Below are 27,441 nucleotides of genomic sequence, written 5' to 3' on the forward strand. Positions count from 1 at the left end.
AAACTAATGTGGTATGCGTTGGAGACATCTTGCATGCGCCTAAACACCTAGGTGCAAGCCTTGCTTTCACACAACTACTTTTGTAATATTTTTGCTTTATGCTGACAGGCATCTTACTATTTGGAGGAAGCTCTCCCTTTAATTCAGTAAACAAATATCTCAGCAGTTAAATTTTGTTCGGTGATGCCAAAAAACCCTTCAGATTTCAACATTTTTTAGTATGCATGGTATTTAATGGCAGTATTGCTACATGTTTCATATGGGTGGAATAATTCCTGTACCACTACATTGTGGACACTTACGGAATGAAATCCATCAGGTTTTAAGCTGTACGCTGCAACCTCACATAGCAATTTAAGTCAGGAAATGATGAATATCTTCTTCTGTGGATACAAGAGAGAATTTTAAATAGGCAGAATGTAAATTACTTTGATGGAAAGTGCAATGGGCTTTTTTTATGACCATAAGTGAGCTTAGTTTCAATGGAGGTGTAAAGAGAAGGAAGTGTACCTCCCTCCATCTTTTTTTTTTTTTTTTAATTTTTAAATTTTTTAAATTCATGCAGATAAAGTAAAAGGTAGCTAAACTGTCTCTATTCATTCTTTTAGGATAGAATGGATAAAGGTTTCTGTTTAAAACATGGTTCTGATGTACTTATAGTTTCTTAGTTTTGCCAAAAAACATACAGGCATTTTTGTAGCACCACAGCTGAGGTCAGGAATTTGGGAAGGTTACAGTTAGGAACAATGGCAGTGTTGAACTTGAGAATGTGTGACTACTGATTACCTGTGTGTCAACTAAACTGGAAGTTAAAGGTCACCTCTGCTTTTGCATCTCCCTGTGCTGCCCATTTGCTGAGCAAGGTGATAGGAAACATTTTAAAAAAGTCATCTCGGGTGTCAAGAATGATAGATTGTAGAGAAGGAGAAAAGAAAACCGACTGAAAAGTCCCCTTTTTGTAAAGGGGAAGTAGTGATACAAAGTCATCTATCAGGTTGCTGCTGTGTTCGCTTCAAAACCTTGTGCAGAAAGCCTCTGAAAGCAAGTAACATACTTATGTAACGTAGAAACTAATATATACTTTGAAAGACAAAGTTGCTTTCCTTTTTATTGTTTTGCCTCAATAGCTCATATTTTTAATTTATCACTGTAATCCTCCAAGCTAATATTTTTATTTAAAAAAACTTTACAGTTAATTTTAAAAAATTAGTCAAACAAGCATTATGTTACTTTGGTACTGTTTATTTCAATGCTTATTCTGCAAGGGAGAAGTGGAACCCTTTCTATTAATAAGGAATCTTGGAATGCATTAAACGTTTCTTCATTTCAGTAACGTGTATGTGAGTTTTCTCATCCTTTATCTTTATGCCTGAAAAGTTACATAGATTCAAGGGCTGTATATATATTGGGATGAATCATGCCAAATCTTGAACTAGGAACACTTGAGGAAACCTAGAGAAGACTTCAGAAGTATCAACCAGATAATCTTTTGGTTACCAAGAACTGTGTGATTAACCTTCATATTCCTTCACTTTTCCTGTTGAAAAATAGACTTTTAAAGCTGTGGGGATGAGGAACTGAATTTTTCCAGATAACATTGATTATAAATTTTTTATGACTTGGGTGGAAGAACAGTTAAGTAAGATGTAGTCCTCCAAAAGACAGCTAATATAACATCTTCCCAATGTTGCTTTTTCTTACTCCCTTTTTTTGCTCAGCAGAGAAGCACTTTTTAATGCATTTACTTCTGCTTTTCTTGTGTTATCATTCATTCTTCTTTCTCTCAGTATCATTGCTTGGGTTGCAATTGCAGTGCACTGGAAGTTTTTTAGTTTTTTTTCAAGGAGTATCCTGAGATCTTAGACACCTAGATAATTGTTTCAGTTATGAAGCATTTACTTTCATAAGGTGCTGAACTTCAAGGAAAGCTAAGACAAAACAGTCATAAGAGACCTTATTAGAGAACTTAATGAAAAATATAATTGAGTATTAAGAAAGTAATTGAGTACCCTATCAGAAATCTGACTCTTACATAATTTAGTAACTTTTTGTTAGTAAAAAACTAATATTCTTACTTGTCACAATGCAGGTCTGAAGAAGCAAACAAAGCTTTTTCTGCAGCTGTGCAAATGCATGATGTGCTAGTGAAAGCATGGGCAATGTGGGGTGATTACTTGGAGAATATCTTTGTGAAAGAACGTCAGCTTCACCTGGGTGTGTCTGCTATTACTTGCTACCTGCATGCATGTCGTCATCAGAATGAGAGCAAATCAAGAAAATACTTAGCAAAGGTAAGATCTAGATGTTTAAAAAAGAATTGGAGCTCCACCCCTTCAAAAAAGGCTGGGATAATGTTCAATGCCCAGATTTGTGCAATTAGAGAAATATCAGTTACTGGTGGAAAGCTTTAATTTAGACTGAAAGTCTGCATATGGTTGCTGTTGGGTCATTGCATGTAACTCATCATGGGTTTGTCTACTTCACTGGGATATCTCGGTTGTTTTTTTAAGGTGTGGAACTTCTTTGTGGGAGAAAGGGAACAAATCCCATTCAGCATTTCTAATATATAACATGGTGAAATATCTGCAGAAAGGCATCCTTTGGTGCTTTAAAAAGTAATGTAATTTGAGTCTGTTTATCATTACTATGGATAACTCATATTAACTTTTACCTCAATATTGCATTTTATTCCAAATAGGCTTTTTCTGTAAATTTTTACTCTAATTCAACAATTTCAGCCGAAGTTCTTTGTGTTATGTATTTCTCAGTTTGGGGATATTTACTTTAATCTCTTTTATGAAGAAAATGTAAAAAATGATAGCAGACTGTGGAAGATAATCTATTTTGAACACGAAACAAACACAGAAAATTTTTTTTTAGATTCAAGATGGCCTCCATCGCACTCTGAAATTTATCATTCTCCTTGTCTGGTTGCATAACTGTTAGTGATTTTTAGTCAGTGCTCAATATATATGCATTTAGATTAAATTGTAGAAAAAGCATCATTAGGGGTGGACAGTTAAACTAATTAAAAACACCCAAAGAAATACTCAAGCTCTCACTTCCAAGTTAATTTATCCGAATAGCATATTTTCAGTTCTATAAACATGCCTCATTTTCCACCCACTCTCCCAACCAAAAACCTAAAGAATTTGTGGAATGCAGTCATGTTCATTGGCTTTTTTCTGTTTTGTTTCATAGCAAATGTATTGCTTGTTTCACAGCAATACATTTATTTTTGACATCCTTTAAATATTATTTCTAAGGGAAAAAATGACATTGGCCAGGCATAATGAATGTAAGTTCTTGTGTCCGAGGAGGCTTTGACACTTACAAAGACTCCTGATATTAATAAAATATCTGTGGGGTTTTTTTCTCCATCGTATAATTGACGTGTCTTGAATTTAAGCCCTGAGATGTCCTGTTGAAATTCTCTTTTAGGTTCTTTGGCTACTGAGTTTTGATGATGATAAGAACACTTTAGCAGATGCCGTAGACAAGTACTGTATTGGTGTCCCACCCATTCAGTGGTTGGCCTGGATTCCACAGCTGTTGACATGCCTGGTTGGCTCAGAGGGCAAACTCCTTCTGAACCTCATTAGTCAGGTAGGTACAGAAGGTGATCACTAATTCCTTATTGTCTGTAATCCCTGTTTTCAAGATGATACAAATATTTTTCAGAGCCAATTAAGAAAATGCTAGGCTTTAAAAATGCCATTGTTTGCAAATGTTAATGAGTTAAAAAGTGCTAATTTCTCTCTATAAGTAGAATATTTTAAATTTCAAAGTGAGTGTTACTTAATGAGATTAAATCCAGTGAAATTGTATGCCATATGTGCATAAGGCATTATAGCTTTCCCTCTGGAATTCTATTTATTACATTTTTGTGAACATTGTAGAACGTGTTTAGAAATATATAGTTAAATGCCTGTAATCCCTCCCTAGGAGTAGGGATAAAGAATTGTTAGCTTTAGTGACTAAAGGGCAAAATATTTCATTAGTGCTTTGTTTTTTATTAGACTTGATTTTAAAAAACAAGGCTCTGTCTGTCACCACCAGAAATCTTTACCGAGGCTTTGTAAATTTTCATTTGAAGTTTAGCATGACAAATGATTAGATGGATAAGGATAAGATTTAGGGAGTTAAATGAAGAAACTGACTTCCTGGATTTTTACCTCTGAACTGACAGATAGGAGTTTTGATTAATCTTGCTTTGGGATTTTAAGATTTTACTGCCTATTGCTGTTTGCTCTGAAGCAGAACCTAAGAATAGAACATGTACCTATATTTCAGTATAAAGTTGGTTTAAGCATGTCTGTAGACTAAGGGAGAATAAGTGACTTCTTTCTGTTAATGTATTTTTAGATACTGTTTTGTTTCGGCTTAGTGCGAACAGAGTTCAAACATCATGTTTTCAGAGATGTTAACTCTGTGGTCTAACTTCAGCTCTGTTTTAGCATGCACACAACCTGGAAGCATTGTGATGTTTGTTCATTCAGGTTAATGTAAAACAATTGTGACGTCCTATTAACGTACAGGTGGACATATGAAGCTCTCGCATTAGTATGTACCCCAGGCCACTGCTGTCTGCAGTGCACCACTGTTTCCTGAAATCCGGCAAAGGACAGCTGTTTGCTGAACTCCTCACAGTATTCTTCTTCTTTCCTTCCCTCCGCTCTTGATTTTTGAGATATGGACTTGATGATCCCTGTGGATCACTTCCAACTCAGGATATTCTATGATTCTATGATACCCCGCTCCTTTTATGCTATCCCTTACCTTTGCTCTTTCAAACCTCTGAGAATGTGTGTTTTCGCAGAGACAATATGTCCGTGTGTGTTTGCGTGTGCATTGATACTTGTGTACATAAATCTAGACAAGTGTGTGTGTGTGCAAATGTATACATGTTTCCTTCCCTCTCTCTCCATAAAACTAAAATGAAACTTTGAAGAGACCATGTACCCAAACAGCTGAAGAAAGCGAAGTAGTTAAGGCAAAATTTCTGTTGAATATGGCTTGGTATTGTCTTGCAACACCAGTCTGCTCAGCTGTCTTCTGACAGCAGCCAGAAGAAACTTACTCAATGAGTTGTAGACATTTTGTATTTGTTGAGATCTGTATAAAATTTTCAGAAGCGAGTGCCTACGTGGAAGTCCTACTGTGTTTGGAGCTTAGAGTCATAAATATCGCAGATGTTTTTGTTTATCTTCCCTTTAAACTTCAGGTTCATAGAAGGAATAAAAAATAAAAAAATACCGAATTTTCTGTGTTCCTAATTTAAAACTCTTAAGTTTGCAGAAGTACTAGAACCTAAGCCTTACAATTCTTTTCAAATAATTTACTCTTGAATTACAGCATGAAGCATGCAGGTTAGTAATATGCCATGAATATCATATTACTGAACAGTTAAATGCCATTGCAAAATTTCTACTACTTACCATACCCTTTTGGATGGAGGAAGAATCCATGATTTAGTAAAATTGTGGCTGGAGAAGCCTCTAATCATGTCTTAAGATGTGCTCTATCGTGGGTAGTACTTAGACACATCGTTTCTTTCCTTTAATAGGTACTGAGATTTACAGATTTTAAAGGGGATGCTGAATGTTAATATCTCTTTAGCTTTTTTTTTTTTTTAATGGAAGCCATAAAATCTTTTTTATTTTTGGGTGAAATCTGTATCTCCTTACATTAAGTGCCACAATTAGGTGGAGTAAAGTTACTCTCTAATGGGCCTTTTTATAAAGTATCGTGGGGCTCGCTGGGAGTTGTGGCCTAATTTAAAGACTAACCGCTGTCATTATGTCTGTTTTTCTTCCATTATATATGTGAGTAAGATCTTTGAACTGGCCCAGCTGGTACTCTGGCATTATGCTGTTTTCAGGTTTATTAGGCAATATGATCTGGAAGCCCTAATTAGGTGATGCCTTAACAGCGTGTGTAGGGAGTTACCATTTCATCCTCTTTGTGTTTCTGTTACTGAAGGAAGCTTTAATTTCCTAGTTTACTGAATTGCACTCGTTTACAAAGAGTATCTGTACATGTTGATCTGACGTATAGTGAATTTTCCTTAGTGGAGAAATATGTATATGTGTATCTCTAAATAGGTGGGAAGAGTCTATCCCCAAGCTGTCTACTTCCCTATCAGGACTCTCTATCTGACCTTGAAGATAGAACAACGAGAGCGCTACAAAAGTGGTGAGCTTGAAAATGATGAAACTGTTTCCGCTCTTTGTAACTTAGTTATTATTTTGAGTATCACCTGATTTTACTGGGAAAATAGATTCTCTGGAAGACATACCAACTTATCACGGCTAAGAAAAAAAATTTGTGATAAACTTTGCTTTCATTCATTTGTTTCTGTGAAGTTAAATCTACAGCTTGAGCTGTCTTGAATTTTCTTGAATAAAATATTCACCAAGAAGAGTTTAAACTCCTTCATTCTCATGTCACCTTAATTACTGAGAATAACATGTTCTTTACTGGATTTTTATCTTTAAAAATTGGTGGAGAGGTAGAAAATTCTTGGATTACAAATACAGAAGTGTCATAGTTTTCTAAGATGTTCTAGTCTAATTTTGATTGGAAGCATGAACCACACAACATTCAATTTCTTTTCAAATGAGTCAAACTTTTAAAAATAACTTAACAAAACATGAGTTCATGTAACTCAAGTGAGGTAAACTGCTTTCTTTGAATAATCTGTACTTTAATGTCCTCATACTAACTTCTTATGGTGAATTTTCAAGTAAAATGAGCATCTAAGTTTACACAAAATCGATTTTAGCTTTGAAGAAATGTTTGGGAGTTGGAGAGAACAGTAAGCGACTTGCACAACACCTTTTTTCCCAAGAACAAATCCTATTTAGAATTGTTATGTCAAATGATTCCACAAAATTTAATTGTTCTTTTGTCTCATATAATCTCCTGGGAATCCCAGGAGAGCTACTTGAAGAACCCTCCCTTCTGTTCTGTATTCTTTGTTACAAAGTACGTTGTTTATTTAATTGCCCTTTTCACTTGGGAATCGGTTCACTAAATTTCTGCATAAAATTTTGAAGGGTACGAATTAAATAATGTCTTATTTTTCTTTGTATGCTCCTTTGGAGGAGGAGGAGATGCCCACATACCCTAATACTTCACCACATTCATATCCAGCAACAGAGGTTTCTGTGCCAAATTCTTCGTATTGCCACATGCCCATTTAGTGATAACCAGTAAAATATTTTCCTATAGGTTCTACCACAAACTACTGCTCTGTCGGTGGGTTGTGTGAAGTAGTGGGGGGTCATCTGATAAAGCAAAACTCTCTGCTTAATCACTGTCTGATGTAGTTGTAATGCGAGAGATCAGCTGTACTAAAAGATACACTCTTGTTTTTGGGACCAGCATGTTTATTCTGCAGTTATGTGTGAGAGATCTCCCCAAAAAGGAGGGGAGCAAAACCCCCATGATTGAAATAATTTGATCCTGTATGAAACAATGACAGTTACTTCAAGAGTATGGTTTGGTAGTGTAAAAGCTAAGGCTGCACCTCCTGTGTGTTTTTGAAGAGTGTTTACATTGCTCTAAGCTTGAGAAATCTATACCATTGAACAGCATTTGGAACAGAGTTTTCTTTCTAAAAAAAAAAACCATTTTCTTTCTAAAAATCAGATTTTCTGAAATTCAGTAGGTAATTAATACTTAATGCAAATCTAAAGCAAATTCTTGGAACAATTCATTTTATTTCATGCAGGCATGTATCAAGTTTATGAAAGGTAATTTTTTTTTTTTTAATTTTCCACTTTCCAGATTCTGGGCAACAACAGCCAAGTTCAGTTGGAAATCAGTCCCACTCTGCTTCAGATCCTGGGCCAATCAGAGCCACTGCACCAATGTGGCGATGCAGCAGAATTATGCATATGCAGCGAGAATTACATCCAACACTTTTGTCTTCTCTGGAAGGCATTGTAGATCAGATGGTCTGGTTCAGGGAGAATTGGCATGAAGAGGTATTTGGCTTTAATACACCTTCACATGTGTGTATCATCTAAGGAAAAGTTAGCTGCAAAATACTTATTTGGAATTATTTTTAAACATTAAACCATAACTATTTGTTTTGATTAATAAACTGATGTATTTGTAGAAGTCGTTGTTCTGATTGGAGTTTTAAGGAGCTTGGTTATTTCTGGAAGCAATACAGAGGTTTCCCAAAATTATTAACCTGATGAATGCCTCTAGGATTTAAGCTGTTGCTTGTATTAACTGAAAATTTATATTCTTACATTAAGTTTCAGATACCAGTTTCCTTCTTGATCTGGTGGTCTGTGACAGGTGGTGATTATTGTCCGAAGTTTGAATTATAACAGAGAGCAGATGGATATGCCACTCCACTTTTATTTGCCTCTCAAAGTGTCAGGCTATTCTGTTCTGTCTACCTAGCACAGTGTTTGTTTGAAGAAAGATTCCTCATATCACATCATTTTCTAATATATCACAAAATATGAAATCTAAAACTTAGCTGCTGTTGAAAGAGCAAGGTGTACTTTGTGATGCAGCATTTCCACTGCTCAGTTTGTTCGTTTGCAGTGCTAATAAGAATCAGTGCTGTCATTCTGATTGACCCTCTGATGCAATTTAAAAATACAGTTTTAAATAAATGTTGCTGAGAGGATAACTTTACTATATAAAATGCAGTGTGGGAATAAATACTTGGTGTCAAATCAGAAGGCCTAATCTTCCCGATTATTTTGTCTTTTTTTTTTTTTTTTAGGTTCTTAGACAACTGCAGCAGGGCTTGGCGAAGTGCTATTCAGTTGCCTTTGAGAAAAGTGGAGCCGTTTCAGATGCCAAAATCACTCCTCACACACTGAATTTTGTCAAGAAGTTAGTCAGCACTTTTGGAGTAGGTCTTGAGAATGTCTCCAATGTGTCCACCATGTTTTCTAGTGCAGCCTCAGAGTCACTAGCTAGGAGAGCACAGGCAACAGCTCAAGATCCCGTGTTCCAGAAGTTAAAAGGGCAATTTACAACAGGTAAATGTTTAAAATGTTTTTTTTTAAATGTTACTTTTAATCTCCAGAGAAATTCCCTCCCAAAGTTCAATTGTGAAGGCATTCTGCTTTTTTATTCTTCTTCCAATATTTTTCCTGAGAGAAAATACAGAAAACGACACCTTTCTGTCATTCAAAAAACCTGAAGTAGTTTGTGTGTTCCAGTGTTCTGTGGAGTAAGATTATTCAAGTGAAAAACAGACCTCAACATAGAGAATGAGTATATTGTTGTGTTTTTGTAACCTAAAACTAGTCAAATCACATATATGTTTAAAGATAAATTAGATTACTTCACTATAATATTTTTGCAATTTGTGTAGAACTGCCTGCTATAGATGAGGGACAATAATGATCTCTACTTTACGGTGATGCCAGAATTTAATGTAGTTTTCACTCCAGAACTCCGAACTGACAATATTGTGTGAAGTCTTTCAAAACAGCCTACTTCTGATGAGTAAGATTAGTTTAGTGTTTTGGATAACTAGATTATAAAAATCCTATTACACAAATTTACATCATTGTTAGGTAAATTGAATCAATAACTTTAATCAGATCTACTAAAAAAGATACTTAAGGGAAGCAGCTTTTTTGCTTCATTCGTTTTCTTTTTATTAGTGGAGTTACATGTTTGAGTATCTGATGTTGATTTAAAATTCTAAGAAAAGCTTGTGTACAGTAGAGTGTGGTTTTGATATATTTGGTGAAAAGTGTTAAGGCCATGCACCTATATATGACAGAACGTGACATTGATTGGCATCAGTGTTTTGGATTGCCAGGATTTTGAGTTCTGCATATATTCCTATCTAAACTACATCAGCTTTTCCTTAAAGGTAACTGTAGAATTAGATGAAAATGGATAGTTAAATATAGGTGGTGGGTTTTTTTTAACAGAAGAATTCAAACTTATTAGTTGTTCAAAACTGGCAAGATAGAATTTTTGTGAAGACCTGGGTTTTCATCTTTTTCTGAATCTACTTTTCTCTTTACCCTACTGGGACTCTGACTTAGATGATTCTGGCATGAGTTAAAACTCTATCATCTTAGCTTTTATAATGATTTAAAAAACACCCCCTTTCCACATCAAGCTGGTTCCTCTGCAAAAGTGAATCTTGCATTGAAAAGTTACTCTTTTTAGAATTCGAAGTTACATAAAGTTGCTCTAACTTAAAATTATTTGAGGTCAAAACAGCTACTGAGCATTTACAGAGTTTGACAAGTAGACTTGCGGTGTTTTTTCAAGCATTTGACTGATAATGTTGTGAAAATAAGTGAACTGATGGGAATCTGTGAAAGGAACTCAGTTGTAGATATGGCCTATATATCTTGAGCATGCCAGGTATTGCATGATGTCCTTTTTGAGGCACAACAGTTGCATGACAGCAGACAATGAAAGTCCTGAACCATATGATTAAATTTTTAATGGATGAAGTGTACTAGGGAGGGAAATGGAAGTAGAAGCATTTTGTGTGTCTTTGACTGAAGCTTACAAGGGAAAAAAATACATTTAATGAAAGTGTAGACTTGTTTTTCATTTTTAATAATGGTTTATATGTCTTTACATTGTAATAGTACTATAGTCACTTTTTTATTGCTATAAGTGTTGTTGATATGCTCAGTTTTTGTTGGTTTTGAGTGATTTTTGGTCTGTCATAGTACCTCTTAGTTTCTTTCCTTTGAGTGTTAGAGAGATCTGGGGTTTCAGAAGGTGTAAAGGAAAACTAAATAGAACACCAGGCTCAAGTCTGCAAAATCTAAACTAATGTTTCAGCACATTTCTAGAGAAATAATTAGAAAGTTTAATTACAATTCAGTTACAGTTTTTAGTTAAAATAATTATTTTGCTTAGTACTAGATTTGATTTTATTTTAATCTAATAAACTCAGTGTTTTAATTCACAGATGAAGTGTGGGAAAACAGAAGAAATTAAACTGATCGATATAATTACGCATTTTTGTAATTTAATTCATTATGCAGAAAATGAAAATAAGTTTTTTATTAATTTTGCAATAACACTAAAATGTACATAAATAAATGAATAGGATTGTAATTATTGTACTAAAGATAGCAAAGGCTGTTTTAATGTTATGAGAAACCATTTGTAAGCCATGCCTACTGTGTCCTTTTGTCACACTAGAATGTTCCTGTTTGTTTGTTTTTTCTGATTCTCGGTACCAGTTGCATTTAGATGATGGACAGATAATTACAGTGGTTGTCTTCCATTTCAAAAGTATCCAAGCTGAGGAGCTGTCTTGCAGTAAACTGTTTTCTTCAGTTATTTCCAAATTAATGTTGACAGCTATGTTTTATAGACACTTTCAACTACGTTTGGTTGCATAATCTCTTCTGCCAACGTCTGAGTTGCACCTTGATTCCTGTTTGGAGCCGCTGGGGACTCTCACACCGTTTCTTACATTCTGAATACTTTGTCTGCAGCCATCTGGGCCGCTGGAACTTTGATAGGTCATCTTTTTCCATCCTAACATATATTTTAAAACGAAATTTTTCTTTGAATTTTTTTTCCTGGAACTTCAAATGCATAGTTCTTTGACCATCTGTTCTTTGTTCCTTCTCTCCTTTTCTGCTAAACCTTTAACATCAAAGGACAGGCAAATGCTGAGAAATGCTCCCTTTGAGAGCTCTCAGCAGTGAAAGGAGGAGAAAAACTGCCTCAATTGTTCTTTTGTGGGCAGATGATAGTTTAGAGTTTGGATCCTGCTTCTTTCTGCAACCATCTCTCCAACTGAAGCTGAATACGAATGGAAAATTCCAAAATACACTCTCAAAGGGCAAGATAATTTTCTTGAGAGTTTTGGCACCCAGCACAATGAATTCTCTACTGCGAATGGAAACTCTGTAATCAGAAGGAAGCTTCTTGAAGTCCTACTATTTCTCTGAAGTGTGGGGAGAGGGCAGGGGGAAGAGCTCTGTTATTAATTTTCAGCTTTTTTTAAGGATTTTTTTTTTTCTTTTCTCAAGAATGAGCATAGCATCTCTTGGGTAGCTCTTTCTTTACTTCCGTTCAAAGTTTTAGATAACAGGATGTTATCCAGAAAATCCAAATCGGGAGATTGGGGTTGGCATCATATTTGACCTTGGTCTGGTCTTTGCAGTCTTGGTTTTCTGGAGCTGTGTGGTAAACCAGAAGTCCTGTTTCATATTTCTGCTTGCCTGTCACTGAGATTTTTTCATGTTTGTTGGTGCTTTCCAAAAGTTCTTGTGAGATTAAAAAGAACCTTTGGGAAAGTACAGAGTATATAAGTGTCTGAATAATCACTTCAAAAGCAAGACAGCTCTCCTCTCTCAGAGAATGCTTGGATCTTCTTCAGCATCATATGTATAAAGGATTTGAACTGCTCTGAGAAGCTAAGCTTACATTTCAGTCCTAAGTGGCATCTTACACGATGGGTGTCCTGGCTCTTTAGTTGAAGATCCTTGGGTCGTGAACTTTAAGTATAATCAGGCTTTGTCTATGGTCAGAATAATCTTTAAAATCTTGCAAATGAACTATTGCTTGCTCTAAAAGCATTAAACATCTGTTACTTCTAACTGATAAGAACTATTTTCTGCCAGTGTAGCAGAAGGGTTTTTTTTAGATGTTAAGTCTTAGTTTGGAGGTGTTTTCTGTGTTTGTTTTTTAATGCTGTGTTAATGTTCTGTAGGTCAAGGGGTTTGGGGGGACAGGGAGGCTTGGTACTCTAATTTTGCTAACTAACTCAAGTGTATTCTTTTTTTGTGTTGCTTCATGAGAAGTGATGGTACAGTCCTCATTCAAAAACTATTAAGCTTTATCTAGTTGTGTTAAGAACCATCAGGATTTTTTAGGTCTGTCTCACTGGCAGGAAGGTTGTGCCCCCTGTTTGTCCTTTCATTGAGAGTGGCAAGGACTTGCCAATTATTCTGGGTTGGATAGATTCAGTAGCACTTTTTGAGGCATTCAAGACTTTGAATGAACATGTTTGTTTGAAATACATATATCACACTGTAGAACCTTTAGCAGCATTGAGAACAGAGAGCAAGCTTCTTCAAGTGCAGCCTGTATCACGGTCTTCTGTGAATATCTTCATTAAAGATGAGGGGGTAAACTTCCTATTCTGTTTTGGAAAAGATGGTGTAAGTAGTAAGGTATTTTAGAGCAGCATGTGTTAGCTTGAGAAGGATGTTCTCCAGTAGTAAAAAAGTACTACTCCAGTACTGAAAAAGTGGTTTTGTTTGAAACAAAAATACTATTTATATAGATTAAGATGTCTGCAAAACAGAGAGACTTTGTACACAAATAACGTCTGGTCTTGTATTTCCCTTTCTTCCAGCTGAAGTGATTTTTCTTCTCAGATGGGCTCCCTGTGACATGAGCAAAAAGTCTAATTGAACTCTCTGTTTTTCCCATCTGCTGATGGGAAACAAAACAACAACAAAAATCCTAAAATAGGCATTTCAACAAACTAGAGCTATTCTCGTGGTGAACTGAATGACTTTTTGTAAGGAATATATATTGATGCATATTTTTACTACTTTAGTGATTCAAATTAGCACAAAAACTAGTTGCGATTTGGGGATACTTTCCTGCACTTCAGAGATTCAGGAGATAAATGATTCAATAATTTTGTCACTTGCATGAAATGATTTACTCCCATTGCTCACTAGAGGGTAGGCTTGGGATTATGATAAGAGTGTTCTATAGTGATACTGCAATAGATGTTCTGCCCATACCAGGTAGAAAAAGAAAAGGGAATACTACAGAGTTATACTAATTTCTAATATCCATAAATCTGAAACTGTAGTTTTCATTATAGACTTTTTTCCTTGTAGAAGTGGGAAGGATTTTTTATGTGCTCTTTTTTTTGCTCTGCTTTGGGCTAGTAGACTTAAGACTTTCACTGAAAGCTTGTAGCATATCAGTATATTGTGGATACACCATGCAATATGTTGGGTTATGTGTTCTTTGATATGTTGTTTAAGTAACAGAATAGCAAAATGAAAGGAATCCTAGGTTGCATTATTTTATTTGGTAATAGTATCCTGTACATGTAAAGAAGAGGACTTGGAGAACAAGAGTGTATGTATAGAATTATATGAACTCTTCTGGCTAAAAGAATAAATGTTCTAACCTTGTTTGTAGGAGTAAGTCTTGTGGATAATCAGAGTTTTCAGTGGGTTTAATTGTGGTTGAGAAAAACTTTTATATGCAGTAGTAGCTGTGCGCATGTACTTAATTCACTATTTAGCATACCTGCAGATAGATGCTTGTAGCGTAGTTATGTGGTCAAATTAATTTCCCCTCTGAGCAGCACTCGTGATTTGTTTTGTTTTGGGTTTTGTTTTTTTGTCAACTTAGGAAAATATTGTGTGTATGTAACATAGTGAAACATAGATTCTGCAATAAGATTCAAACTAATTTTTGAGACTGTGTTAATTTTCTGTTGTATTGAACTATAATGAAGATTGTTTGTTCTGCTTTATCTGTATCTCAGGAATACTGAACCGACATTCTCTGTTTCTTTCTTGCTGTTGCTTTTTCACTTGTAACGTGTTGAACTTAAAATGGCATCTTTTAGACTCTGTTATAGAAATGCTTCTTAAAAATTCAAGTCTGTTAGTTAACTTGCACAATTTGGGATGCCATAACTAATGAGGTTTACAGAGAGAGCAGTTTATCTTCTTATTGTGTTTAATCTCTCATTGTTGTGGTACCGAAGTGCTGAACCATAATTTCATTTGTGTATGTGGGTTATTCATTTTCGCTCTTTTGGGAAGTTCAAACACATTTATTTATTTATTTATTTGCTGTGTTGTGAAACTGTAGTGAAAGCAATGTTGAGAAGATGGCATTGGTGTTGGCCCAGAAAATCATAGAATCATACAAGTTGGAAAAGACCTCTAAGATCATTGTGTCCAACCGTCAACCCAACACACCATGCCCACTAAACCATGTCCCTAAGGGCCTCATCTACACGTCTTTTAAATACCTCCAGGGATGGTGACTCCACCACTTCCCTGGGCAGCCTGTTCCAAGGCCTGACCACTCTTTCAGTAAAGAAATTTTTCCTAATGTCCAATCTAAACCTCCTTTGGCGCAACTTGAGGCCATTTCCTCTTGTCCTATCGCTAGTTACTTGGCAGAAGAGACCAACACCCACCTCACTACAACCTCCTTTCAGGTAGTTGTAGAGCGCAATGAGGTCTCCCCTCAGCCTCCTCTTCTCCAGGCTAAACAACCCCAGTTCCCTCAGCCGCTCCTCATCAGACTTGTGCTCCAGGCCCTTCACCAGCTTCGTTGCCCTTCTCTGGACACGCTCCAGCACCTCAATGTCCTTCTTGTAGTGAGGGGCCCAAAACTGAACACAGTATTCGAGGTGCGGCCTCACCAGTGCCGAGTACAGGGGCACGATCACCTCCCTACTCCTGCTGGCCACACTATTCCTGATACAGGCCAGGATGCCGTTGATGGTTGATTGCAGTGATTTCTGTTACAGAATTATCGGCATAGTGTAGTGAAGACCATGTATTGACCTTGAGAAAGTTCTTGCTTCACTTGCACATGGGCTATAGGAGATAGTTCCATGCTGCAATACTGATATGTTGCAAAGCAAAGAGCAGACTGGTTGCATAATATTGTCATTTTTGCTTAGGCTGCCATATCTGTTCTTCCTGTGGGGGCATGCAATTGTTATCTAAGCCAGGAAAGAATAAAGAAAATTTTCTTGCAGCTCAGAATAGGAGAATAATAATAATTGCAATTCTACTACTTGTCCTGCAGTTGCTCACAGATTCTACGTTATATCCTCAGTTGAGGCTCTTTCATCCCTTTTAATAGTAAAAAGCCTCCACTGACTTTAAATAAATAAATAACTTTAGTTAATAACAATAATAATAACAATAGTGCTAGGCTGTAAAATAAGCTTAATTTTCCTCTTTCACTAAATGATCTAATCTAATCGGTTGGTTTATTACTGCTTTCTTTCTATGCAGTCTGTCTGATTGCAGTATATAGAGAGTTAAATACAGTAATAGTATTTAAAATGTTCACAGTATTTTTTTCTAATGTTTGCATGACTGTAAAACAGGAAAATCTTGGCAAGTTCATTGTTTACTAAATAATAGAGAATATTTTAGAGCTGTGTACAGAAAAGAGGTAGCAGATTCTTACACGTTTAAGTTATATATAATTTTAGGACGTTACTAAAAGATTTTCTGTAGAGATGAAATATTCAACAGAGCCTGTCTTTTAAAGGCAGTACAGCTCTGTGTGTGTTTTCGGTTTATAGGTAGCCATATTTCTCTGCTGGACTTGCTTGGTAGCATGCTCTCCTTTTTTTGCGTGAGTTGCTGATTGTAGTAGCTTTCCATTTTACTATCATATTCTAGACCAGTGTGATGCTTTTCTACATAACAGGTATGTGTGCTGCATGTGGGCCTCCGTAAAGAATTTTGCTTGAGGGCATGTGGCTGAAAGAACCTCTTTGAAAATGCAAACTTCAGACACTTGATAGTTAAATACCCTATATAGAATTTGAAATTCTGAGGATGTATATATATATTTTTTTCTTTTAGACTTTGACTTCAGTGTGCCAGGGTCAATGAAACTTCACAATCTTATCTCTAAACTGAAGAAATGGATCAAAATTCTGGAGGCAAAAACTAAACAACTTCCAAAGTTCTTCCTCATAGAGGAAAAGTGCCGCTTTCTAAGTAATTTTTCAGCTCAAACTGCAGAAGTAGAGATACCTGGAGAATTCCTTATGCCAAAGCCAACACATTACTACATCAAGATAGCAAGGTAACCTAAAAATATCCTTTGGTAGTTGTAATTCTGAAAACAGAGAAGAAAATGAAAACCTCTTCCATCCGTCCACTCTGCAAAAGTCAATGTCGTGTACATTTCATATATTTAAATTACATATACAGAGTCATACTTTGGTATAACACCTTTATTTTTTTATTTTACCCTCCTTTGGTAATTTTACATTGCCTTACTAAGCAACTGTACTCTTATATGAAGAGTGTATTCGGTTTTCTTTTATGTTGGTATAAGTTGAGATTAGTTTTTCTGTTGTAGTCAATAGAGGTATTATTCTTCAAAATAGTGATAAAGGTCTGATCTAATGATTAATCTTGATCAAGAACTGTGTTTTCTTAAAAACAAAATCAAACAGAAGAGCTTTTTGACTAGAAAATAGAAACCATGGGCTAGCTGGATAATAGAATTGTACCTTCTAATACTGTTGCATTGCCTTATTTCTTTGGTGGTTTGTTTTGTTTTGGTTTTGGGTTTGTTTTGTTTTTTTTTTTTTTTTTAAATATATCATGATTTAATATCAGGGGAGATTAGCTCAGGTGCTTTAATATCCCTTTCTTCCTGATAGGTTCATGCCCAGAGTGGAGATAGTTCAGAAACACAATACTGCGGCTAGAAGACTCTACATCCGAGGCCATAATGGAAAGATTTACCCATATCTGGTAATGAATGATGCTTGCTTGACAGAGTCTCGTAGAGAAGAGCGGGTATTACAACTTCTTCGCCTTTTGAACCCCTGCTTAGAGAAAAGGAAGGAAACCACAAAAAGACATTTGTTTTTTACAGGTACTGAAAAGAGAGATTTTATATTATTTTAAAATATATGTTAAACTCAAAGATTATAATTACTAAGTTTTTGACAGCTACTAATCACTGATACTCAAGTTTTTGAATATTCAGAAAGTACACATCTGTCTAGGTGATTAGTCTTTTCTGGCATTGTAGCACCCCTCTGAAGAAGTGAAGTTGATTGCATGTGATCTAGGGTGTTTTTAGAAGAGCTTACATGCATCATTTATGGTTTAAAGTTCAGTTATGAATAACATATATAAGGCAGAGTCATGCCTATTGGATCTGTTGCTATGGAAATGGATACATGTACTTCAGAACAAGCATTTAGGTACAATTGAGAGGGAGAGAACAAAACTTTTTCTCCCCCAGTTGCAATATGTGAATACTGAATTTCTTTTACCTCTTCCATATAACACAGAAGAAGAAAGAATTTTTTTGTAGAGCTTTGAATTTGATATATAGTTTCCGAATTTTCTGATATGAGAACATATCTTTGTAATTTTTGAAGTAACTTTATATATCCATGGTGATGTTTACTTTCAGGAATATATACCGAATGGTTAGTTGTTGCCATATAAAATCCATTCGTAATCTAGATACTGGATGCAGGACTTCCGTTGAGCGTACTTCTATGATCCTGTAAAAGTTTACTTGCTTTGAAGAGTGCACTTTGCCAACAGCACCACCTGGCAATGCTTAAACATTACAGAATTAACAACCATAATGGTAGGGAGGCCTTAATGAGGAGGGTTAAGGAGGGTTCCAATATGATTTATGTGTATAAATTGCCAAAATATTCACCTAATAAAAAGGTCACATATTTAGGTATTTCAAAACAGAAACAGTGAATGAAGGCTGAATACAGAGTCTTAATTCTTTCTCTTTCCTTGTGTATCTTGGGTTTTTCATGTGTCAATTATAAGTAATTCATTCATGAAATGAGAAACAGAGAATATCAGTCTCACCTGGCAACATGCTTGATCTGCTTGTGATTCAAATACTAATGTAAATGCTTTAAAAGAGTTAAACTCTTGTGTTTTCCAGATACTAAGTCTGTGTTGGCAAGTTCCAGCTTACATCTGTGTAGCTAATTCATATTGATGTATAAATACTTTTCATTTCAGAAGGTCAATGAATCACTTACTAACTTCATATAAATGAATTTTGTACATTGCATTAGTCAGTTCTAATAATCCTTGGTTGGTGAGCAGGAAATATATTATGGATAAGGGAAACTTTAATCAAAGACACTAAGACAAAGCTGCTATTTTGCTGTTGTCCTTTTAAAAAGTGCTGAGATCTGATTTTTAAAAAGTATGGTTTTATCAGTCCTCCTTTTTGGGCTAATAGTATCTATTGACATGAAGTTGCTGTCATGAGCTTAGGTGGACAGATGGCGCAAGTTGCACTTACAGAGCTAGAAATGCATATTTGAGTTCTAACTTTAAAAAGACAAAAATGTACAAGCCAAAGGATTTGTTATAAGAAAAGGCAAATATAGTATCTCTACATATGTGAAGACATTGCATATGCATCACTCTGAGGCCAAAATAACAGAAATGCGGTAGATAAAGCCTTGAAAGGAATAACAAATAAGGCCATTGATACAGAAATATATCCTCTATATAACATGATTAGTAAAGTAACATGTTTTCCGTCAAAGAGCTGTTTTTAAACTATAGTGTTTTTGGAAATAATTCTGTACCTTGTGGTTTGATACTATTTGAAAGAACCTAAAGAACATTCATTTCTCTGCTGCCAGAGGTTAATGGAAGCAGACCAGAAGAAATAGCTCATTAACACCTCTTCTGCAGAATGCATTTTCTTTAAGATTGAAGAAATTACATCAAACGATTTAAATGCATTTAAACATCCTTTCCGTATATTTCTGAGGTTAATTATTACAGCTTCTGGGGGAAATGATGAAGGAACAGTTTTGGTGGTAACTGGAGGTCGCTGTCAAACAATACAATCAGTGTCACTGGAAAAGCTAGCGATGGAAGAGGCCTTGTCTGTGTTGATGTAGGTGGGGATGCGCATAAGACTCAGTAGGATGATACATCTGTTGAGCAGTGTGAAACTGCAAATAGGGTTTTTGCAAGTTTACTGCTCATCAAGGAGAAGCTCAGTGGCTTAAGTTTTCTTATTATTGAATATTTTGTTGTGTCTTCCCTATGTTATTTTCATTTAAACATCTATTCCTCAACTATGTTCAGATTTTTTTTCCTCCAGTTTCTCTGAATCACTTTAAATACCCTATTGAGTTTACTAGTTTTGCTCTTCAGAGTAATTTTTATTGACATGATGCCAGTGTCATGTCATCAGATGTTACAAATCCGTTTGCATCTGAACAAAGTATTACCCTCTTTTCTGCAGGTAAAGAAAAGTAGGAAGGATAATGAGTACTCATTTTTTTTTTTTCTAATATAGTTGATGTTTCTGTTAAGGTAAAAAAAATCTGCTATCATACTTTCTTTTTAACTGGGCTTGTGAATTAGTTATGAGTGTAGTAATAAAAATTTTCTCTTGATACACTTCAGTTGATGATCACAGTCGCGTTTTAAGGACTGATACTTGCATGCTAATTCTTCTCTTAGTATTTGGATTATGGATTAACTGTTTTGTTTTGGTTTGCTCTCTCTGCTGTCCCCCCACCCCCATCCTCTCTCACCCTTTCCAAATTACTCCTAGTCCCCCGTGTTGTAGCAGTTTCTCCACAGATGCGCTTGGTTGAAGACAATCCCTCTTCTCTTTCCCTGGTGGAGATCTATAAGCAACGCTGTGCCAAGAAAGGCATTGAGCACGACAACCCTATTTCTCGTTATTATGACAGACTGGCAACGGTCCAAGCACGGGGGACTCAAGCTAGCCATCAGGTATTCAATCCCTTCCCGCCCCGAGTCTTCACCCGTCATTAGATGCGAGACAGATTTATTTTGCAGACATGGTGTTTTGAATTTTTGGGGTTTATTTTGTTTTTGCTTAATGTATTTTTGGGAACTCTTATATCTTCCTGGTATTTTAGATTATCTTGGAAAGCTTCAAAAAAGCTGTATTTGTTTTAGTCTAAGTTGTTTTGGGTAACTGCAACTGAAAACAGACAAGGTGTTGATTGCTTTTTGGCCCTTTAGTATAGTGCTTTGAAAATAATTAATTGATACATGGGAAACAGCATTCCTAATTTACATAAGCAGTTACAACATCGTACGTGATGCAGAGTTCCCCATCTTCTTCCAATGTATCTCCTAAAATCGCCAGTGGATTAATTTAAGTCGAATAAAAGGAGTTGAGTGATCTCACCGTAATAAATGATAGTACTCAGAAAGAACAAAGCTCGCTCTCTCTGTAACCTCCAACAAAAATCAATAATAACCTTATATGATAAAGAACCTTATTTTATGTTTTTTATCTTAAGGTTAATGCAAATTCTTACATAAAATGCCAGCCCCATTTCAAATACAGCTATTAGAAAATCCATGGTATACATGTATCACAGACATAATTTACAGAAACTGTCTTTTCAGGCTTTCTTTGTTACAAAATAAAATGAAGTGTTACATAATATCTGTTTCTATTTTGCGAATTTTTCCTTCAGGTTATGAAACTCTTTAACAGCCATTTAATTGAAGTCAGTATGACTATCATGCTTTCCGGTGTAATAGAGCAGATCCTAACTTTATTTCTTTTTCTAATTAATTAGGCTAGTATTTGCTACAGTAATTAGATGTTTTGGTAGATTGCAAATTTTTACATCTAAGGAAAAAACTATTGCACAGTGTTCACTTACACAAACAGTTGAATACAGCTCTCAGCTTTTATCTTTTTGTATTTTTGAGGTAATTTTCCTATAATAATACATGTTACAAATTACTTTACCCAGTGTCTATCCCTATCTTGTGTAATAAAGATCCTTTGCCTTTTACCCTGTATATGAAGAAACCATGCAGAGCGCCATCTTTAGGTTGCATGCTTTGTAGGTCCCATGTATAATTTCAAATCTTGCTGTTATGCTTAAAACAAAGGATTTTATTTTATTGCTGCAAAATGCATATCGAGCTTGCACTGAAGCTAGAAAATAGTGAAGTGTGTTCCATTAGTTTCCCATAAGGAAGTGCAGCATCCCGAGTTGAACGTTTCTTCAGCTCACTTCTGATTTTCTTGGAAGTCTTGAATAGAAGATACTTCAAATCAGGTTATATAACTTTTTAGTCTCTGGTTTTCTGACATGTCTGTTTGCAGTTCTCAGGCTTATATGGTTTTATTAAAAATTTAGTCTTTTCAGGTAAAGAATATTTTCTAGCTGTGAGGAGGATGGGCTAACAAAATACTATGTGTGTTTTGACAAAGAAGTCAGGAAACAGCATTGGATTGAAAGTGTCCAAGTTCAGGATGTTTTTCCTAAAATGGAATACAGCAGTTGAGCGGAGAAGTTTGGTAGTTGCTTTTGGCATATTTGTCTGTTGCTAAGAAGTGTATTAAAAATGATCTCTTTCAACTAATATTTTTCATATGTAGGTTCTCAGAGATATACTTAAAGAAGTACAGAGTAACATGGTGCCGCGCAGTATGCTTAAGGAGTGGGCTTTACATACCTTCCCCAATGCTACGGATTACTGGACTTTTCGAAAGATGTTCACTATTCAGTTAGCCCTAATTGGCTTTGCAGAATTCATCTTTCATTTAAATAGACTCAACCCTGAAATGCTGCAGATTGCCCAGGTATGCTTTATTTTGTTCTAGATGCGTGCTGTCGTCTTTGATCAAATGGAAATTTGGACTATACATTTGAAATGAGTCAAAATGGTAATTTGACATATATAATTAACAGTGCATTTCAGTAGGCTTTTCATTTATATGTGATTGCACATCATGTAGGTAGTAATTTAAACTGTGGACATCAACTCTACCTTCTGTGGTGAGAGTTTAGAACTTTGTCTGTAAAATTGTTCTTAGATATTGGAACTGTTCATGTAAATGACTGATAAGTCTCTCTTTTTAGTCCTCCTTCAAATATATTGCTTTGAATAGATCTCTGTGGAAAGGAAAGGAAAAAAAAATTTAAAGCTACATTTTCCTAAAGGGAAATACCCTTTTTCAAATACTGTTCTCTTTTCAGCATTGCCATCACGTCAAGCTACACTCCTATTAATAGTGATTTTTCTGTTTTAGACCAAAATTTAAAATGAGGCTTGTCACCTTAGTAGGGCAAAGGTGGTATATATTAAAGTCTTGATGCTGTTTTAATGCATGGAGGGCTATACTCTGTATAGCAATTAAGATTCTTTAATCCCTCTAGATAAGCGTTTGGATACTTACCCTGAGTGAACAATGCATGGAGAACACTTACCCAGAGCTGGGATGCATAGAGACCAGAGATCTGTCTATCTGCATGACTCCTTATAGACCACAGCACAGAAGAATCTATTCCTTAAGTTTGATGTTACAATAAGGTGTATTTAGTAAGGGTTTTTGGACACGTTTTGAGAGAAATACATACCTGACTTTGTGCATGCCCTTAATTTTAACTTTTTTACTTTGACTGAAAGCGTGAAAAGCTATTGGAGTACTATTTGTAGCCTAAGTATTAACAGTAAACAAAAATCCAACTTCTTTTAGCTTCATTAATGAAAATCTGTTCCTTTAATTACTCTTGTGCGTCTTGCTTTTAAATCCAGGATACTGGCAAGCTAAATGTAGCTTACTTTCGCTTTGACATTAACGATGCTACTGGAGATTTGGATGCCAATCGTCCAGTTCCATTCCGGCTTACACCAAACATTTCTGAATTTCTTACCACCATTGGGGTGTCTGGTCCACTGACTGCATCTATGATAGCAGTAGCTCGCTGCTTTGCACAGCCAAACTTTAAGGTTTGTATACCTTTTGAAAAGTTGTTTGCAGGCACGTTATATTTCGCAATTTATAAACTTAACAGCGCTTTCTTAGTTAAGGTAGAAACTGAACAGTCCATATTTGTTTTTAAATCTTACCCTAAGGTCATCACAAAGGCCAGCTGAAATGTTTGCAATTTGCTGTTTTGGAAAGAATAGGAGGAAGATAGGTATAATTCTACCCTTAATTTAATTTTTTGTCCAGTTAATTCAGACTGATTGTTTCAGTGCTCTTCCCTCATAAATCCGTACAAATTCTGGCATTGGTAAATAGTAAAATGACATATGCAACATCATTTAGAATCTTGATAATAATCTGTGAATAGAAATGTGTCTTGGCCCTTTGTTAGCAGAATAGAATGCTAAAGATATACTGTTACTTTGATGGATTCTAGCTCTTAGCAGGGCATAGTTTTCTAAAGAAATTGTCTAACTTCCTTTTAAATTCTAATGCTTTCCAAAAATGAGACATCTTGCACTTAGGCAAGCAATTTGCACCAGGAAGACATTGCAAAGAACGTACTGTAGCTATGGTGAGAGCTAGTTACTTTTTAAAAGATGGAAAATATCCTAAAGTGATTTTTTTCTTTATCTATAATACAGAAAGCTGTGTTAGAATATTTTTTTCATAATTCATCGTCTTACCTTACAAAGCCATGTCTATACATGCCAACGAATTTGCAGACATAGCCTGTAATTTCAACATCTGAATGATGTATGCCCAATTAGACTTGCCACATTGATTTGGTGTGGCCCCTTCTTGAGTACTGTGTGCAGTTTTGGGCGCCTCAATATAAGGAGGACATCAAACTATTAGAGTGTGTCCAGAGAAGGGTGACAAAGATGGTGAAAGGTCTCGAGGGCACAACTTCCGAGGAGCGGCTGATGTCACTTGGTTTGATCAGCTTGGAGAAGAGAAGGCTGAGGGGTGCCCTCGTCACAGTCCACAACTTCCTCGGGGCGGGGGGGGCAACGGAGGGGCAGGTGCTGATCTCCTTGCTCTGGTGACCCGCGACAGGACACGAGGGAATGGAATGAAGTTCGTCAGGGGAAGTTCACATTGGACGTTAGGAAACGGTTCTTCACTGAGAGGGTGGTTTGTCACTGGAAGAGTGTCCCCAGGGAAGTGGTCACGGCACCAAGCCTGTCAGAGTCCAAGGAGCATCTGGACAACACTCTTAGTCAGATGGCTTAGTTTTAGGTAGTCCTGCGAGGAGCAGGGAGTTAAACTTGGTGATACTTACGGGTCCCTTCCAACTTGAGATATTCTATGATTTCTTGAAGATCAGAGTACAGGTGCTGATTTATTCTTTTTGGAGCGATGGATGCCCAGCTCAGTTCAGGCATGTGGCGATTATTGCTTTAGATTATCTATCTTTTGGACTTAAGAGGAATGCTTTTAACATTTTCTACTTTTATCTTTTTTACAAATGTCCATAAAATATATTTAATATGTGTTTGTGTATGTTGGCCTAATACCTATATGTGTTATAAAATGTTTTATTTGTTATGTGCAAACAGTGAATTTGACTCGGACTGGATACCTAAAAGTTTGTTCTAGAAGCTCAGAACTGTTGGAGTTGACAGATTAATGTCAGTAACTCAACTCAGTGATGAGAAAAATCAGGAAACTATTTGTTGCAGGCATTTCTTTTTCACCCAAGGATAGAACTGGCCTATATATACATACGTGTGTATATATATATTATATACATATTTATGTATGTTGCAGTCAGCATTCTTTCCCTGTTTCGCAGAAAACACTATTCCCTGAGAGCATAATCATTGTGCAAAAAAACCCCCAGCTTTGCAAAGCACTCTTAATCTTTGTACGAGACTTCTGTGTATGTGTGCATGTGTGTGAGAAAAGTCATAAATTTAGTGGAGTCATTTCAAAATAGAATATACATGACTGTGTGTATGAAGGTCTTAATATATATTATAGTTTATGTGATTTTTCATTTCTGTAGGAGTCATTGTGTTGTGTTTTCATGATTAAAGCTTTTTATGAAAAGAAACACCTTGAGAGGAAACAGTAAAGATAGTTGGAAGCCACGCTCATCTTGAAAAGGCTGAGATTACAATGCGGGACCAAAAGTGTCAAAATGCCATTGACTAAATTCTAGTTACAATTCTATAATCCCTGATGGTTCTTTGAATTAAATATAATAGTCTGATTTTTCTCCTTCATATAGGTTGATGGCATCCTAAAAACTGTGCTACGGGATGAGATAATTGCATGGCACAAAAAAACACAAGAGGACACTTCCTCTCCACTCTCAGCAGCTGGGCAACCTGAAAATATGGACAGCCAGCAGCTGGTTTCACTAGTTCAAAAAGCTGTCACTGCTATCATGACTCGACTTCATAATCTTGCTCAGTTCGAAGGAGGAGAAAGCAAAGTTAACACTCTGGTAGCAGCTGCTAATAGCTTGGATAATCTCTGTCGTATGGATCCTGCCTGGCACCCCTGGCTGTAACTTGAAATTTTCAATAGCTTTTTTTGCTGCTGTTTGTGGTGTGAGCCATATATTGTGTTAAGAAAATGTGAAAAAAGCTTTCAGACCATGGCTTACCAGTCACACTGCATTTTGTCAGTCTTCATTTTAATTGTGTTTACAGTAATATGACAATTTTACTGTTTTTAATTTCATGAGGGGACATTTCCTCCTATTTAAGAAAGATTGTTTAATATGCGACAACAGCTTTCACAAATAGCTTAAAATGAAGAGAGGAAACGTAAGTAATGTAGAGAAAAATCTTGTTTTATGATGAGGACTATAAAATTAGCACCTAGGATTTAGGGTCTGCCATTCCTAATAGCCTGCAGTATATAAATTTTTTATACAATAGTAATTATTAAAAATAAAAAAAGACAGTATTCCCAGTTACTGAATTTTACTTTGTGAAATTTTACTTAGTCACTGTCCCTTCATTATACCAAATTGAAGGCACAAATAAATACTCTTCCTTTAAGTTTGCTTCAGATTTACATGAGCAAAGTTGGTTTGTACAGAGAATTTTGTACCAAATGTATAGAGGTGACTTTTTGTTAGGCACTGAGAAAATGATGATCAAATTGTTCTAGCTTTTCCTGGAGCACAAGCTATGTACAGTAAAAGTGTAAACCATTTAGAGTATTTGGTTTAGTTGTGGACAGTGTTTGGGGGGGTAAGTTTATAAAAAGGATGGAAAGGATGGAAAAAGTCATCCTTTGATACATGTATTTGGCTGTAATAGATAAAAAATAAGTAAAATCTTATAAAGTTCTCTTTTTTTAATGTTTAGAATTACAATAGCTTCTTTAGAATGAATCAGTTTCTTTGTAATTTAAGAAAAGATCAGTTTAATGTTTCACTTGTCTTTCTGTTGTGTTAGCATTTTTATAAAACTTCGGTGTTGAGAATGTTAAATTTGTACAGAGTGATTTTTTCAAAATAAATATTTTGTTAAACTCTCTATGGTATTCATCTTATTTAGAATATTATATATCTTATAAAAAATAAACGTATTTTTTATAGAATATTTAGTCCATTATACCACGGACTAAATAGAAAAGACCCAAAAGCAGGTGTAATCTTTAATAAATGAAAACAGCCTGTATGTTAAAGGGTGATGACTGTATTAATGAGACGTGGATGTGATGTTCTCATGTATGGTGTTGAATTTGTTTACAGAAGAGCTGCAAATAGGAAGTATGTATATGACAAGAATTTTTTCATTCAGTGTACAATCTTTCTTCCTAGCCAGTAAGTTAATGTGTTAACCATCTGTTTTCTAAAAGTCTTTCTTTAAACAGAATAGTCTATTTTGTGTCTACAGAAATTCAGCTTTTAAGTAATTGTTCAGAGGTCAAGATTATATCTGCAGATGAACTCTATTAGGAGATTTCTGCTACGCCCACAGAAACAAAGATGATCTTGATTGCTATAGC

At 35.6% G+C, this 27,441-nt stretch overlaps 1 protein-coding gene across 5 annotated transcripts in view; it reads left to right on the plus strand.

Moving 5' to 3' along the window:
* Positions 1-26,966, plus strand: part of TRRAP (transformation/transcription domain associated protein) — a 101,807-nt gene extending 74,841 nt beyond the window's left edge. For all 5 annotated transcript variants that reach the window (XM_075165217.1, XM_075165220.1, XM_075165219.1 and 2 more), the window contains exons 62-72: positions 2,090-2,291; positions 3,442-3,606; positions 6,105-6,195; positions 7,792-7,991; positions 8,753-9,014; positions 16,581-16,806; positions 17,393-17,610; positions 20,308-20,492; positions 22,132-22,335; positions 23,292-23,486; positions 25,703-26,966. In XM_075165217.1, coding sequence (XP_075021318.1) covers positions 2,090-2,291; positions 3,442-3,606; positions 6,105-6,195; positions 7,792-7,991; positions 8,753-9,014; positions 16,581-16,806; positions 17,393-17,610; positions 20,308-20,492; positions 22,132-22,335; positions 23,292-23,486; positions 25,703-25,987 — 2,233 coding nt within the window. In that variant the 3' untranslated portion in view covers positions 25,988-26,966. The remainder of the gene's footprint in view (positions 1-2,089; positions 2,292-3,441; positions 3,607-6,104; positions 6,196-7,791; positions 7,992-8,752; positions 9,015-16,580; positions 16,807-17,392; positions 17,611-20,307; positions 20,493-22,131; positions 22,336-23,291; positions 23,487-25,702) is intronic.
* Positions 26,967-27,441: the final 475 nt, after the last annotated feature.

The sequence above is a fragment of the Calonectris borealis genome, chromosome 16 (genome assembly GCF_964195595.1).
Source record: "Calonectris borealis chromosome 16, bCalBor7.hap1.2, whole genome shotgun sequence".
In the NCBI taxonomy this organism is placed as follows: Eukaryota; Metazoa; Chordata; class Aves; order Procellariiformes; family Procellariidae; genus Calonectris; species Calonectris borealis.